The sequence below is a fragment of the Panthera tigris genome, chromosome D4, assembly GCF_018350195.1.
Source record: "Panthera tigris isolate Pti1 chromosome D4, P.tigris_Pti1_mat1.1, whole genome shotgun sequence".
Lineage (NCBI taxonomy): Eukaryota > Metazoa > Chordata > Mammalia > Carnivora > Felidae > Panthera > Panthera tigris.
The window spans coordinates 58,649,397-58,665,301 of record NC_056672.1 but is presented as its reverse complement, the minus strand read 5'-3'; the positions used below and the strand labels follow the sequence as shown (position 1 = coordinate 58,665,301).

General features: G+C 40.6%; 1 protein-coding gene across 9 annotated transcripts; it reads left to right on the top strand.

Moving 5' to 3' along the window:
* The first annotated feature begins 4,810 nt into the window (after positions 1–4,810).
* TOMM5 (translocase of outer mitochondrial membrane 5) lies at positions 4,811–14,932 on the top strand. 9 transcript variants are annotated; one of them, XM_042964884.1, is made up of 4 exons: positions 4,811–5,009; positions 8,829–8,949; positions 9,280–9,412; positions 14,510–14,932. In XM_042964884.1, exons 1-2 carry the CDS (start codon positions 4,889–4,891, stop codon positions 8,861–8,863), a joined length of 156 nt encoding a protein of 51 aa, XP_042820818.1. In that variant the 5' UTR covers positions 4,811–4,888; the 3' UTR covers positions 8,864–8,949; positions 9,280–9,412; positions 14,510–14,932. The 9 variants fall into 9 exon arrangements, with proteins under 9 accessions (XP_042820818.1, XP_042820819.1, XP_042820815.1 ...); XM_042964885.1 differs by having other exon boundaries at positions 9,267–9,412; XM_042964881.1 differs by having other exon boundaries at positions 8,829–9,007.
* The last annotated feature ends 973 nt before the right edge of the window (positions 14,933–15,905 follow it).

Below are 15,905 nucleotides of genomic sequence, written 5' to 3'. Positions count from 1 at the left end.
GCAAGTAAATGTTAAGGTTCATTCTTTTTGCCTATGATAAGATTATTTACATGATTTTTTTTTATTTAAAAAAAATTTTTTTTAATGTTTATTTATTTCTGAGACAGAGAGAGACAGAGCATGAGTGAGGGAGGGGCAGAGAGAGAGGGAGACACAGAATCAGAAGCAGGCTCCAGGCTCTGAGCTGTCAGCACAGAGCCCGACGCGGGGCTCGAACTCACAAACCATGAGATCATGACCTGAGCCAAAGTCAGTCTCTCAACCAACTGAGCCACCCAGGCACCCCAATTATTTACCTGATTTTTATTTAGGCAAACAAAAACACACTGTACAAAAACAGTGAAAAACAAATCACTAAATTAAAATATTATGTAGAATTTTGGGTAAGTTTCTTTGGGGGATAATTTCCTCTCAATGTAATATGCAACTGATTTTTTAATTTGAAAAGTTAGCAGATACGAAGTTCATTCGTTCATTCATTCATCCACTCAGGGGGTACTTTCTGAGTTTTTACTATGTATAAATACCTGTCCTCAGGTGTTTGGAGGATTAAAGTGCATGTTCCTTGTACTTGAGGTGCTTACAGTCTACTTTGAAAGATCAAATACTCATGAATCATCCAGACAACAAAGCCCCCCAAATTAGAACAGAGAATAGGGTATTATGGAAAGCCAATACCAGGGAGGTGAAGGTTATCAAAATTCTACTCATCTGTTAAAGTCCAAAAGTCCCTCTTCCTGAAGATGACTCTTGCTGAGCAGTACTTTCTAGAAGTAAGTTATCCCATCTGCTGGGTGAGGACTCCAGTTAACATCTATCACAGAGTAATCCTTTGCTTGTCCCAATCTTTGTTTCGTTCATGTCGGGTCCTAAGTGGACTTCAAAACAAAGTTTATTTTGGGAACACCAGCCTATGTTCATCTCCTGAAGGAATGAGGAAGGAGAGGTGTGCAGCTGGATAACAGAACAGTCCAGATTAGCTACCGGTGATAGGGGTGGAAACATGGAAAGAAGGACTGCCATCAGCCTCTTGATGAAGAGCAGCAAGGCTTTATCCTGTCCCTCCCAAGCTGAGGTTGAACAACACCCCATTCTTCCAGTCCCTACCTCTGAGAGGAAGATCATCAATGAGAATATCCACAAAGTATTAAAGCTGCAAGGTAATGGTGAAAAGTGCTAAACTGGGAGCCCGGAAACCTACCTCAGTTCCAACTAGCTCTACTTCTAACTAGGTTCCTTCTGGACCTCAGTATCCTTATCTGTCAGATGAAGGGGTTCAACTATTCAATTCCCAAGGCCTATAGCTCCCTATACATTAGAAACCACAAGGTTCCTGTGATTACATGTTGGAATTATTCCCCAATCATGAATCATCTGTCAATCTCTGATCTTATAAATACAAATTCCTCCCCAATGATGGAAATTAAAGCATTTAATTTTCTCATGGATAAATTGTGCCCACTGTATGTTTGTGTGCTGTAGTGTCTGGGAAGTTGAGGCAAAGGAAATAGCTCCTAAAGTCCTCCTGGGATCAAAATGGAAAACAAGACAGGCTATGACATCAGCTACCATTTCCTCTATGATCAGACTAACACAAATATCAATATTAAATTATGTGTGTATAGTTTTTATTTTTGCTTTTCATGGCAAAATCATAGGAAATCCTTTGCTTTTAGCCTTTAATGCAAGGTTATGAAGGAAGAACAGGAAAAGATGAACATATAATTTCAGCATTTTTGAGCTGCAAGTGATTTTAAAGATCAGTCCCAAACCCCTGATCATTGCAATGAGGAAGAAAATGAATAGTCCAAGCTGTGCCACAGCTCACTCCAGTGTTAACTTTCTGAAGTACATTCTCTCCGTTTGCCTCACTTAAACGAACCACCACCTACATGCCACCCCCAAAAAAGGAGGGGCACTAAAGAAAGACAAAGAAAGGAGCCTAACCTCTTTTAATGAGTTTCCTCCATTACAAGTTAGAAGAGCCAGGCAAGGGGAAGACAGACTTCATCAGGATGAACATTTCTTTTTGTTTTTTCTTAATATTTACCTATTTATTTTGAGAGACACAGAGAGAGTGAGAGTGGGGGAGTGGCAGAGAGAAAGAGAGAGAGAGAGAGAGAGAGAGAGAGAGAGAGAGAGAGAGAGAGAGAGAGAGAGAATCCCAAGCAGGCTCCATACCCAGTGTGGAGTCCAACGCAGGGGCTCACTCTCACAATGCTGGAACCTGAGCTGAAATCGAGAGTCAGACACTCGACCGACCGAATCACCTGGCTGCCCCCAGGATGAACATTTCTGAAATAGTTCAGGAGCAGTTTGCCCTCCTAGATTGTATCCAGAACCAGTTCCTCACCTCAAGACCAACTGTTCCTTATTTCTATCCACTACCTTCCTGTCTCTCTACTGGTAGGCTGGCAAGCACAAAGCCTCTCTAAGAGAATTGTTAGGAGAGTAATGTTGCCTTTTATCAGGTCAGCTAGTTGCCTCCACATCACCTGTCAGGTCAAGTGCTGCTTTATACAGCATTGGATGAATAAAATTCAAATGCTAAAAATTGGGTCTTTTTACCAAGATACACGATTTTCTGCTAATTTCTTCCTTCTTTGGTTCCCTGTGAATCCAGGCAAGTTACTCAAAAGCATCTCAGTAAAGAAAAACTGGTAGTTCCATAGGAGGGCTGTTTTTCTAAACTCAGCATTAGGGATCTAAGTTACTGGCACACGTAAGAACTCATTCCTTGCCAACTCATTTTGCCTCACTATTCAGACGGATGAGATGTACCTTATTGTTACAGTCTCCCTACCCCAGAAAATACACACTGACTGTTCTGACGTCTGACCACATTTGATATTATTTTGATATCCATATACTTCAGACCAGAATGCCCTAAACGACACAATTAGAATTCAAAATGCTTAGACTGTTAGAACTGAAATGGACTCTCAAGAGCACTTAATCATATCTTCTCCCTTCTCTCTTCTTCTAAAGAAATGGAGTTGCAGTGAAAGAGAGACTTGTCCTTCGTCACATGGCTTGATAGTGTCAGTGCCAAATCTAGAGGCCATGTCTCCAGTCTTCCTGTTCAGGTTCTTTCCACAGCCCCTGCCGCTTTCCAGCATCAGTGCAGGCTTTCAACACTCTCAAAGTGTTGGATGGAGGCTATTCCTTGGGAGTCAGCCCCTCCCATTCCAGAATTGCCTCTGCTATTCCACTGCATGAATTATAGATAGAAGGGGTTACTAAAGCCTGAATGCACAGATGAGTTCTCTTTCTTGCCCCAATGTTTTATATTCTGTCAACCAGGAAGGTGGGCAGCAATGCTTTAGCGATCAGTTATCACAGTAAATTACTGTTCTAATTTATCCAAAATCCATTGTTGCTATGCAGTGGGCAATCTAGAAGGTACATTCTGGTTTTGAAATATGTGAGCAATTCAGTTATCTAATTTGTGTCTAAAAATGATATACGGGTAGTTGGCATGCAAATTTGGGGCAGTGCTGTTTTGATGAATCTGTGGCAGGAAATCTGATTGCACTAAACCTCTACCTCCTGAGTCCAGTGATTCCCATCCAGGAAGGCACTAACCGTTAAAGACTAACAGAGGTGCAAGGGAAAGAGAATTCAACTTGGCATTATGATTACCTGCATTAGAACCCTGCCCCTGCCTATCACTAGCGGAATGACTTTAAGCAGTGCACTTGGTTTCTCAGCCTCCCTCTCCTCATTTGTAAAATGTTGAAGGGAGCTGAATTTGTTTTATATATACTATATTACTGGACCGACATTATAATTTGTAAGGATCACTTAAAACCAGAAATGAGAATACGGCAATAATATGGAGTTGAAAACTTTTATGCTTGGGTCCCACAAGTCTAAATATAAAACCCTACTGCAGGGGCACCTGGCTGGCTCTGTCAGTACAGCATGTGACTCTTGATCTTAGGGTCCAGAGTTTAAGCCCCAGGTTGGACCTAGAGCTCATTTTTAAAAATAAATGTGTGAATAATAAAATGGGGATGACAATAACATTTATTTAAAAAACCTACTGCATTGGGGTGCTTGGGTGGCTCAGTTGGTCAGACGACCGTCTTGGGCCCAGGTCATGATCCCGTGCTTGGTGGGTTCCAGCCCCGCGTAGGGCTATGTGCTGACAGCTTGGAGCTCCGAGCCTGCTTCAGATTCTGTGTCTCTCTCCCTCTACCCCTTGCCTGCTTGCACTCTATCTCTCTGTCTCCCCAAAATAAATAAATATTAAAAAAAAAACAAACCTACTGCATTCACTAGTTGTGTAGTCTCAAGCAAGTGTCATCATCTTCATCTTTTTGTTTTAACTTATGAAAAATTTCAAACATACTCAAAATGGACTAAATTAAAACAATATGTTAATCACAAGCTTAAGCAATTTACAACGTTTTGCTAATACCGTTTCATTTTCCCTCCTCATCACTTTTTTCGCCTCTAAGGTATTTTAAAGTATTTGGAGGCAAGTTGTTTTTAAAGCTTTCTGTGCTTTAGTTTTCTCATCTAGGAAATGAAGGTTTTAATATCCAGTTCACGGCGTAGAACGGTAATTATTATTATTTATAGTGGTATCTACGTGCTTGGCCCCTCTGAGGTGTAAAGGCACTTTGCGGTGTGGCGCGCCCAGCTCAAGACGAAGGTGTAAACAGCCAGGGGGACCTCTCCCTAAGACTGCGACCGCCCCCTTCAGACAGCCCCCTGCAGAACCTCGCTGTCCGAACGAGGATTGTCCCTCGCAACCTCCCGTCGCCGCGCGCGAAAACGAAGGGGCGGGAACAGGAAATGGGATAGGACAGAGTTCCGGGTGCCGGGCAGTCGCTGAGAGAAGCAGAACGTGGTAGGTGGTAGTGCAAAAAGGAAAGCCGGCATGTTCCGAATCGAGGGCCTCGCGCCGAAGCTGGACCCCGAGGAGATGAAACGGAAGATGCGCGAGGATGTGATCTCCTCCATACGGAACTTCCTCATCTACGTGGCCCTGCTGCGAGTCAGTGAGTGTCCTTCCAGGCTGCGGCCGTGAGACTAGCGGGAAGCTCGCGGACACCACCCACCTAACTGTGGTCCTATAGTCCTTGGGGGCCCTTGAGCGGAGTGAGCTGGGCGGTCGCAGGGAGCGTGGGACTTGCGCGTCGAGAGTGGCGGGCGCATGCGTGGCTTAGGGTCTGCGGGTCGGGGTCTGGGTACAGAAGTGCACGCGGTGGTCCGGACTGCGAGGGTTATCGTCCAGCTTCGCCCTGCCTTAGGAGAGCTTGAATTGAAAGAGCCTCAAGGGATTATACCCCCCCCCATTCCTTAGCTGCTCCCACGTTTTGTCGACAGAAACGGAGATCCAGAGCAGAGAAATGGCTGGCTCAAGGTCACTCAGCGATTCAGTGAGTGATCTTGGTCTAGAATCCAGAGCTCCTACTACCAGGTTTCCTCCCTTCAGTGCTGATCTCTGAAATACAAGAAGTTTTGCTTGTTAATACACAGGGTGAAATAAATAATTGCGGTGTTTTGTTTTGGTTTTTAAGGAATGAGAATAAAAGGATAGGAGTTTATAGCATTAATAATAATACCTGAAGGCTTATTTGAATTTATGTTTGGCAGAAACTTGTTTGACAGCGCTGTGAAGGAGGCCGGGCCAAAGATTCTATATATCCCTTTTGCAAGTGAGAACTCACCCTTCAAAGGGGGTCTTAACGCAAAACATCAGCGTTAAAGGCACGCTGAATATTAGATCTGGGCTTTGTAGGTCACTTCTGTAGTTTTATTGATACGCCTCTCAGAAGTTATTTGCTCACACACACATACCCCGTTCTCAGTTCAGTACTCTTCATTGCACCTTGCTGTGTATTGCTGGCAGGGATGAAGGCATTCCAAGGTCACCCTGTAGAAGGCTCACGTTGGCCTAGGCCAGAGCTCCTGAAGCCTGGTAACCCTTTACTGACTATGCTACTACTCTGCTTCCCCAGGAGAGGGAGCCCTGCTGAATAGAAACTCCCAAGTCGTCCTCCTCCAACAGCTTTTTGCAACTCCCAACTTTCTCCTCTTACCTTTTTTTTGTTGACTTAGCTGCCAGTAAAATACTTGCTTCTTTTCAGTCACCTTTGTATCTGATATGAATTGGTTTTCTTTTAAAAAACTTACAGAATACTGTTCCACATTGCCACTTTTAAAATTGAGATGTACTTCATAATATATGGTTCACCCATTTAAAGTGTACAGTTCAACCTAAGTGTCTACCAATAAATGGATAAAGAAGATGTGTATATACAGTGGAATATTACTTAGCCATAAAATGAAACCTTGCCATTTGCAACCAACCTATAGGTTATTATGCTAAGTGAAATCAGAGAAGGATGAATGCCATGATTCCACTTATATATGGAATCTTTGAAAACAAATGAACAGGGCACCTGGGCGGCTCAGTCAGTTAAGCATCTGACTTTGGCTCAGGTCGTGGTCTCGCAGTTTGTGAGTTCAAACCCACATCAGGCTCTCTGCTGTCCACAGAGCCTGCTTTGAATCCTCTGTCCCCCTCTCTCTCTGCCCTTCCCCTGCTTGTGCTCACTCTCTCAAAAACAAATAAGCATTTAAAAAAACAAATGAACAAACAAAACAGAAACAGACTCATAAATAGACAAACTGGTGGTTGCCAGTGGGGAATAGGGTGGGGAATAGACAAAATAGGGGGAGGGGATTAAAAGGTACAAACTTCCAGTTATAAAAGAAGTCACAGGGGTGCAATGTACAGCATAGAGAATAATACTATAATAATTTCTTGTGGTAACCAGAGTTATTGTGAATCACTTTGATGTACACCTGAAACTAATAGGGATACTGTATGTCAATTATACTTTAAAATAAAAGCAATTTAAAAAATAAAGTGTATAATGAATGGTTCTTAGCATGGTCAGAGTTTGCAATCATCACTACGATCCATTTTAGAACATTTTAACTCTAAAGTGAACTCCATGCCCATTAACTGTTCACTATTTTCCCCTTTCCCTTTCCCTTAGCAGCCACTAATCTACTTTCCATGTTTATGGATTTGCCTATTCTGGACATTTCATACCAATGGAATTGTAGAATACGTGACTTTTTGTGTCTAGCTTATTTCATTTTCCATGATGTTTTCAAAGTTCATCCATATTGTAGCGTGTATTAGTATTTCCTTCCTTTTTATTGCCAAATAACATTCCATTGTGTGGATATGCCACATTTTTATCCATTCACCTGATGGATGTTTCAGTTTTGTCTGATAAGAATTAGTAGAGATACCCGGGAATATTGCCAACTTTGTCAGCCTTCAACAGATCTCAATATCTTCAGTTTAATATTAACAATATGTTTTATTACTTTCGTTACGGGTATTGAGAAGATACTTCTGGCAGCTCTTTTGGCCACACAGCCTCCTCCCCTTTTTTTAAAAATTTAATTTATTGTGGTAAAATTTATCATCTTAAATATTTTTAAGTGTGTAGTTTAGTGGTATTGAATACATGCATAATGTTGTACAACCATCACCATCCATCTCTAGAACTCTTTATCTTGTAAAACTGAAGCTTTGTCTCTATGATTTTGACATCTCTTTAAGGATCTCATAAGTGGAATCATACAGTATTTGTCTTTTTGTAAATGGCTTATTTCACTTCACGTAAGGTCCCTAAGGTTCCTCCATGTCATAGCGTATGTCAGAATCTCTTTTTAAGACTGAGTAATATTCCGTCGTATACCATTTTTGCTTCTCCAGTCATCTGTTTTTGGATTCGGGTTGCTTCTACATTTTAGCTACTGTGAATAATGCTGCTCTAACATGGGTCTACAGATAGCCCTATTTTTAATTTCCTAGGACCCACCACACTCTGATCCAAAGCAGTTGTACCATTTTCCATTCCCACAAACAGTGCACAAGGGTTCCAAGTTTTCCACATCCTTGCCGACAGTTTGATTGTAGCCATCCTAATAGGTGTGAGGTGGTAGGTCACTGTAGTTTTAATTTGCATTTTCCTAGTGACTAGTAATGTTAAACTTCTTTTCGTGTGCTTATTTTGGCCACAGCGCTTTTACACAGGACAATAATATCACTTCTTTAGCTCCCTATGACAGCATTTTTTTTTCTAGACATTTCTGTGTGTACCATCCTACCAGACCCCCATAAGCACTGAAGTAGGACTGGGGCACCTGGTTGGCTCAGTCGGTTAAGCATCTGGCTCTTGATTTCAGCTCAGGTTTCTGGCTCCGTTCTGGGCGTGGAGCCTCCTTAAGAGTCTCTCTCTGCTCCTACTCCATGGGTGCACACACATTCTCTCTCTCTGAACTGAAGTAGTTCACCTATATCATAGGTGATCTGGATTGCATAAGTGATATATAGCTAATCATTGGGAGAACCTAAATGTGTGTCTGGCTCTCCTCATTACCTAGTTAAGTGTTTTCTCCCACTTTCTGCCTTTTTTCAAATAGGTTTTAAAAGGTGGAAAATGCCAATTTGTTTCTTCAAGTGTTTTGTTCCTTTGATAGTTAAATTACCCAGAATAAAAAAATGTCCTTTGAAAGAGGATTGAATTTACTCTTTATGGCCCTATGAGGGAGAACTTCAGAGAAAAGATTTTATACAGTGTAAGAAAAACTTAGAATAGACAGAGCTTCATGACACTGGAAAGACAGGGGGTCTCTTACTGAGTTGTGCAGGCCATCGTCTGGAGTCACTTAAAAAATGTATTGAACTAAATCTAAATCTGTAAGATTTTCCCCCCAGTCTTACAAATTCCATAATATAACTTATGGGCTAATAGATCTGAAATTCTGGATGTTTATTTTTCTTTCAGCACCTTTTATCCTAAAGAAACTGGATAGCATATGAAGATGAACATCACATGTGAATGCATGATAAGAGGAACCCGGTTACAACTTCTACTCCTATCTGCAAATGAATAGGCCCCGAAAGATGTAAGAGACTCTGAATGGACATAAAAATTCTACTCATTAAGAACAAGTTTGGCCTCTGGTAACTGACCTTCATAGCTAAAATTTAAAACTGCTTGAGAAGTAAAGACATTTTGTGGTGATGGTACACCCATATGCTTGTGATGTTCAGCCTCTGTGAATGTTGATATAATTAATTGTAAGTAATGTTAAACTCCATTTTTTAGCAAGTATAAATTATAAGGGAATTATGTCTGCAATAGCACTGTCTTGTTAGTCATTTCTGTTTACCTTTTTACTTCTGTCTGGAGTATATTTGTTGAAGAGTTCCTTTTGATTAGTTATATTTTACAGAAGCCAGCACACAGCCACAACAACATTTAAGCCAAGGACCATTAGTCTATATTTTTAATTAAAATACCAACTAAGAAAAAAATTGGATTTTATTTCTCTTAACCTGCTTTTTGCTGCAGACCAACAATCACTGGTGAGACCTCTCTAATATTGTTTATTATAAACTACGTTAATTTGAGTTACTCTTGTTTTGGACTGGAAGATTTGCTAATGCTGATAGAGTGAAATTATTTTATTAAGCAGTCTTTGTGAAAGGCAACATTACTGCTTGATGCTGGGAATATATAGTTCCACCAAAGGAAAAAATTGCTATAATTTAAGTCAAATAGTTCTCTAAGTTTGTTAGGGGAAGAGGACAGTCCTTAACTTTCTATGTAGAGGCAACTTACATTCACCTCTTTTTAGGTAACTAAATTAGGTAGCCATATTGGTATATTTAGGTAACTATATTTACTTTTGTCTCTGAATAGCATGTTAGCATTGGTACTTTGTGATTTTTCTGTTGTAGACATTGCCTACTGACTTCTCTTTCCTATCCTTACTTCCAGCGCTCTTATCTCTTCTCATTTCTTCTTCCTTCCAATGTACTTATTTGTGTGCTTTCGTTTGAATTAATTTCATGAGGACTCTAAATGCCAGTTTTCTTTTTTTAATGTTTATTTTTGAGAGAGAGAGCGTGCACATGCAGGAGAAGGGCAGATAGAGAGGAAGACAGAATTCCAAGCAGGCTTTGTGTCATGAGCACGGAGCCTGACTCAGGGCTCAAACCCACTGACCCTGAGATGACCTTAGCCAAAACCAGGAAGGAGTTAGATGCTTAACTGACTGAGCCGGGCGCCCATGTTTGTTTTCCTTCCTGTACATCTTTCGGGTTTTCCGAGGCTTCATTTTCTATGAACTTAAAAACTGAATCAGCTATACTCTTTGCCATATATCTACATTGTTCACAGTGTTCAGTTTCATCAAGTGTGCTGTTTCGTCTTCCCGATTAAGTCTTTCCTGGAGCTTTCTGACCTGTCTCAGTCTGGACTATAGTCGCCTGTGCCTGGTGGATGGCTCTATTCTGGGATCTCCCTTTACCACAATCCTGGGAATTCCTTTTCCTTGTTTTCCATGTTGGATCTTTTGTTTCTGTATCTTGTATCTTGTTTATCTCCTGTCCAGTATGCATTTGCTCACTGAGTCTCTGTATTGAGTACAGTACCTGTGCCCATAACTGCCTGGCATCCCACAATCCAAAGAACCCTCTATTTTACCCTTTTCAGAAAGTAAACTTCTGATTTGGGGAGGGAGCTAGGGAAAAGAGGCTGCTTAACTGTAAGTTGCAGAGAGCATTCTGAATACTTAAACCTTCAACCAGTTCTTACTTTAGTGCCTACCCCTTCATTCCTACTTCCAAAGGTCTATGAAGACACCAGTTTCTGAACCTTTTAAGGATTCTGTGATGTAAATTGAGTTGTTTGTTTTGCTTGTCTACTGCTGACTCAGGATTCAGTTTTCTTGGGTCTGCCATGTTAATTACTACTTGTCCATCCGCTTTCCAACTTCTTTTTGCTGTTATCTCCTCTTCTCTTTTTCCATTCATTTAGGTTCATGGCTTAAAACAAAAATCTTTGCTGTCATTTAATGGAATTTTGGGAGGGAATGGAAGTAGGTGCATGTGCTCAATCTACTATCTTTACCTGAACAGCGTGTATTTTTACCCTGTGATGCTGTGTTTCATGTTAGTAATTTATGTCCATTCCTGACCTAAAGAGGTGCAGTATTTAGCACCGTGGTCACAATCACTGACTCTAAAGACATGCAGACCTGATTTTGAGTCCTGATTCCAACAGTCAGGAGATGAATGCCTTTTAGCAAGTAAACCGCTATACCTCATTTTCTTTACCTGTAAGATTAGCATAGTAGGAACATTTGTCCACTTCAAAGTGTATAAGTGTAAGGTAAGAGAATGCAAAAGGAGCAGTTAGCACCATGCCTGCCATTGGGAAGTGCTATTTATTGTTAATGGTTAGTGTTTGGTACAAGGTGGTTAGAAGTGATTTGTGCTGGCATTCACTGCATTAGCAGGCTTCATTCATATTTTCAGATGCTGTGAGATAGCATGCTTATATTCTAATTGTATATAAACTTCAACAGTCAGTGTTAATGCCATTTTACAGATGGAGTTTGAGACTCTGGAAGATTTGATGGCTAATAAGTAGGTTTAGGGGCTTTTAATGGGTGTTGATCATACTCTATCCTTAAGTGCTTTTCTTGGAATATGTTGATTGTTACCCTGAATTCCAGCATATGTTCAGACTAGAATAAAGGAAAAGTGATGGTGCAGTTTTTTATGACTGACTTTTTAAAATTCAGGCCATAAACTCCCTGGTTTGGGGAGGGCAGACTAATACTTACAACAAACAGTTCAGAAACAGTAGAGCAGACAACAGTTGGCCATGTGTATATATTTGGCTTGAACATGTGATAAGAAATAGTAAAGAACCATAGCAGATTTGAGTTTTGTAAACTCTTAAAATGGAGCATAGAAAGAAATGCAGATAATTGAGAGAAAATGTTAATCCACAAACAAGTTTCATAAGGGATATGAACTGAGAATTTTGCTCCTAAATTAGGTTAGTGTTCTTCCTGATACCAGTAAGTTTTCTTTTTAAACTGTTTTATCACTGCTCTTTGAAATTCTTCTGTGAAGTTAGCATTTCAGTTACGGTGTGTTCGTAGTTTACAGGTGGGCAAAATTGGGCCTAGATTTGGAAGGAAGAACAAGTGTAGGAATCTGAACTTTTTTCTTTTCCCCTCCTTTGCTTGAGCTAAGCATCTCTCTTTAGCTATGACATCAGGTACCAGAGAATGTTGTGGATAGTATAGAAAGGAAGTGAGCTAGACATTTTACTTTATTTTGCTATCACTTGATGACTTGATAAATTCTACATGTAGCTTCTGTCATTAAAGAAGCCACTAAAGCAGGAGTTGGCAGACTTTTTCTGTTAAAGGTCAAATGGTAAATACTTCAGACTTTGTGAGCTCTGTGCTGTCGGCTCTTCTGTAGTAGTGTAAAACAGCCAGAGGCAATGTGTGCACCACTGCAGCTGTGAGCCATCAGCAGCCAGCACTCAAAGGTGCTGGGGGAATGAGTACCTTGGTCCTAACGTTGAGATCTAAGTCGTTCACCACAACATCCACCATAGTCCTTTTGAATCCTTACTCTCCCCATGTACTGTGCCATTTCTCTGTTCCCTTTCACAGTTAAACACCTCAGTAAAGTGCTCTATATTTTCATATCCTTTCTCTGGTGATCTCCTGAACCCATTCCGGTTAGGCATGCATCCCCAGTGATTCTCTGAAACTGCTCTTGTCAAGGTTAACACTGACCCGTCTCACCCGATCTGCAGCACTCAACACTATTTCATTATTATAACCACCTTGTGGGCCTTCCATAATACGAATTTCCTGATTTTCCTTCTTGCCACCCTTTCTAGTTCACTCATCCACTCTTTAAATGCTTTAGTAGGTTTCCCTTCATTTCTGACCTGAAACTTGCAGTACCTCAGGCTTCAGTCCTCAGACCTCCTCTATTTACAGCATAGATACTGCTGACTCTCCTGCTTAAAATTCTCCAGTGGTTTTCTATGTCACTCAGTAAAAACCACAGTCCTTCTGGTTGCCCACAAGGTTCTATACAATCTGGTCCTCATTACATCTCTGATCTCGTCTTTTATGACTCTTCCATCCTTCACTGCATTCCAGCTACACTGGTCTCCTTGCTTCCCCAAACTCACAAGCTGCTACCTCAGGGCCTTTGCACTGGCCATTTCCCCTGTCTGGAATGCTCTTCCCTTAGATTTTCAACTGCCTCACTCCCTTTCTCTCAGGTCTCTGCTTAAATGGCATTTTTTTCAGTGGGGCCTTTCCCAGCTCTTTTATAAGTTATAGGATGTTTCAACTTGTGAAAATCCAGCAAGTTGTACACTTATTGACTTTTTTTCCATAGTTAAATTGTATTTCAAAAACATTTTTCTAACTACAACCTCTCCAGCACTCTATAACCCCCTTCTTTATTTTCCTTAATGGCATTTAAGATATTTTTCCTTATTTATGTTGTTAATTGTCTGTGTCCATTAAGTGTGTGCTTGACGAGAGTAGGGATTTCATCTATTACGTTCACTGTAGTATATTAGTATCTAGAAGACTGCCTGGTACCTCACAGGCACTCATTATTCATTGAATAATAGAGTGGAGAAGTTTTGTTTTTGTTTTTTTTTTTTAATGTTTTCTTTTTTTTTTTTTCCAATATATGAAATTTATTGTCAAATTGGTTTCCATACAACACCCAGTGCTCATCCCAAAAGGTGCCCTCCTCAATACCCATCCCCCACCCTCCCCTCCCTCCCACCCCCCATCAACCCTCAGTTTGTTCTCAGTTTTTAACAGTCTCTTATGCTTTGGCTCTCTCCCACTCTAACCTCTTTTTTTTTCCTTCCCCTCCCCCATGGGTTTCTGTTAAGTTTCTCAGGATCCATATAAGAGTGAAACCATATGGTATCTGTCTTTCTCTGTATGGCTTATTTCACTTAGCATCACACTCTAGAGTGGAGAAGTTTTTAACTAGTTACAGGAAGTGTGAGAGTAAGCTAACTAGAAAAGGCCAAAAGGCTAAGCTTGTCAGATGAAATTGGTACCCCAGTTAAGATCCTGGATTATGAATTTGCAATGCCTGGCTGTGGGCTTTTTCTCTAGCACTGCTCTGCTGTCCAGAGGCAGGCTCGGAGAAGGTGGAGAGTTGGATTCACCTAGGGCTGGGGCTTGTCACATGGCTGAGGTGAAATGACAGGGTCGGGAGTGATTGAAATAATGCACAAGGCATGTAAGCTGGGTAAGAAGGGAAAGGCAGGAAGTAGCTGGTGGACAGGAAGAACATAGAGGGGTCAGTCCTGCCGAGGGCAACTGTAGGAGTGAACACAGTGGAGCAGTAGCCCTGAACACCTCTTTGTGTGCCCAAAATATCCTTCCTTCAGTTTCCATGGAGATAAAAGTTCCTGTTCTGCAAAATAGGCTTCATTCGTTTTGTCTCTGAAGAGAGAAATACCATCAATGTGCTGTTAGCACAAGAGATGGTATGTTAAGAGTTTGTTGGTTTCACAGCTAAGTATGTATGGTGTGGTCTGATAAGGACCACATTTGACCTACTCCCACGACTTATTCTCCCCCAATTTGTATGTTCATTTAGGAGGAAAGAAAATCGCTAATTGAAAATATGTTCATGATACCAAGAGACTGAAGATTAATTTTTATGGGACATGCGGAAACATCATGGAGACTACTGCTGGATGTCATACAGCAATGGGAGTTTATAAGATGCTTTTCTTCCCAAAATTCAGATTGCATTGCCTCTGATTATTTGAACTGATGACAGAGAAGCAATATATAGATAATTTAAAATAACAAATATTACAAAAAAGTTTTTAGAAATGTGATAGAAAAGAATTAAAACAAGGAAATATAGGAAATGGACAAATGAATTGCTCATCTTAATATCATTAGTAAAAACTCAGCTTTTATTTGATTTTAGTGTACTTTTGAGTAAAATTTAATAGGCTTACTATTGAATCTTTATGTCAACTAAAGTTTTATAAATGCTCAATTTTCATAACTGTTGTTTTCATTGGTCTCAAGCAAATGAAACAAAAGATAAAAAAAATACCCTTAATAAAATATTACTAGCTTAGTGAAACAATGATTGCTGGTAAAGGGTTGAAGGGAAAGGCATTTAGTTTAACATCTACTTTTCCCATTTTAAGCTAACCTTCACTTTTGCTAGCAAGCACTGTAGTAAACTTTGCCCTAGATAATACAGACTCAAAATATCATTTATTTCCTTTTTCCTGATACGTGTCTAAAAATGGTAAAATAGTATATTTCATATATGTATATATATATACATATAAAATGTTTATTTTTGAGAGCTAGAGACAGTGTGCAAGTGGGGAAGGGGCAGAGAGAGAGGGAGACACAGAATCTGAAGAAGGCTCCAGGCTCTGAGCTGTCAGCACAGCCTGACGTGGGGCTCGAACCCACAACTGTGAGATCATGACCTGAGCCAAAGTCAGTTGCCCAACCAGCTGAGCCACCCAGGAGCCCTAATACTTGTTTCTTGGTAGAAAAGGATAAATGTGTCTTCATGTTTATGGGGAACTGATGTTCTGTTCACGTAACAATTTTAGGAGTAAATGGGCCCTGTGTGTCAGATACCTGGGAATCAAAGAATGCATACTAAGAATGGTTGGAAGGATTTTCATACACAGGTACCTCTTGGTGGTGGGCCCCTGCCACAGGAGAGGTTCAAGTACAATGGAAGAGAACACTGGTAATGACTGTGTTATATAAGGCAGTGTCAGGCATCGTGTGCACAGGTGTTTTCCAAAACAGGCTACACGCCAAATCACATGGGAAGCTTTTAAACAAAAAAATCTACTGAATCAGAATTACTATGGATGGAGTCAGAAATCACTTTTTTTAAAAGCATCCAGGTGATTTAATTGGTCCAGGATCTGCTTTGGGTAGCAGTGAGTGAGTTTACCTTAAGGCCTCTTACAATTCTGAGATTCTGGACTGGTTTAGGAATA

Coding starts and splice junctions, on each gene's coding strand:
- TOMM5 (XM_042964882.1), top strand. CDS start 4,889: ATGTTCCGAATCGAGGGCCTCGCGCCGAAGCTGGACCCCGAGGAGATG. Junction 5,010..8,828: donor CGTGGCCCTGCTGCGAGTCA/GTGAGTGTCCTT, acceptor TTTTTCTTTCAG/CACCTTTTATCCTAAAGAAA.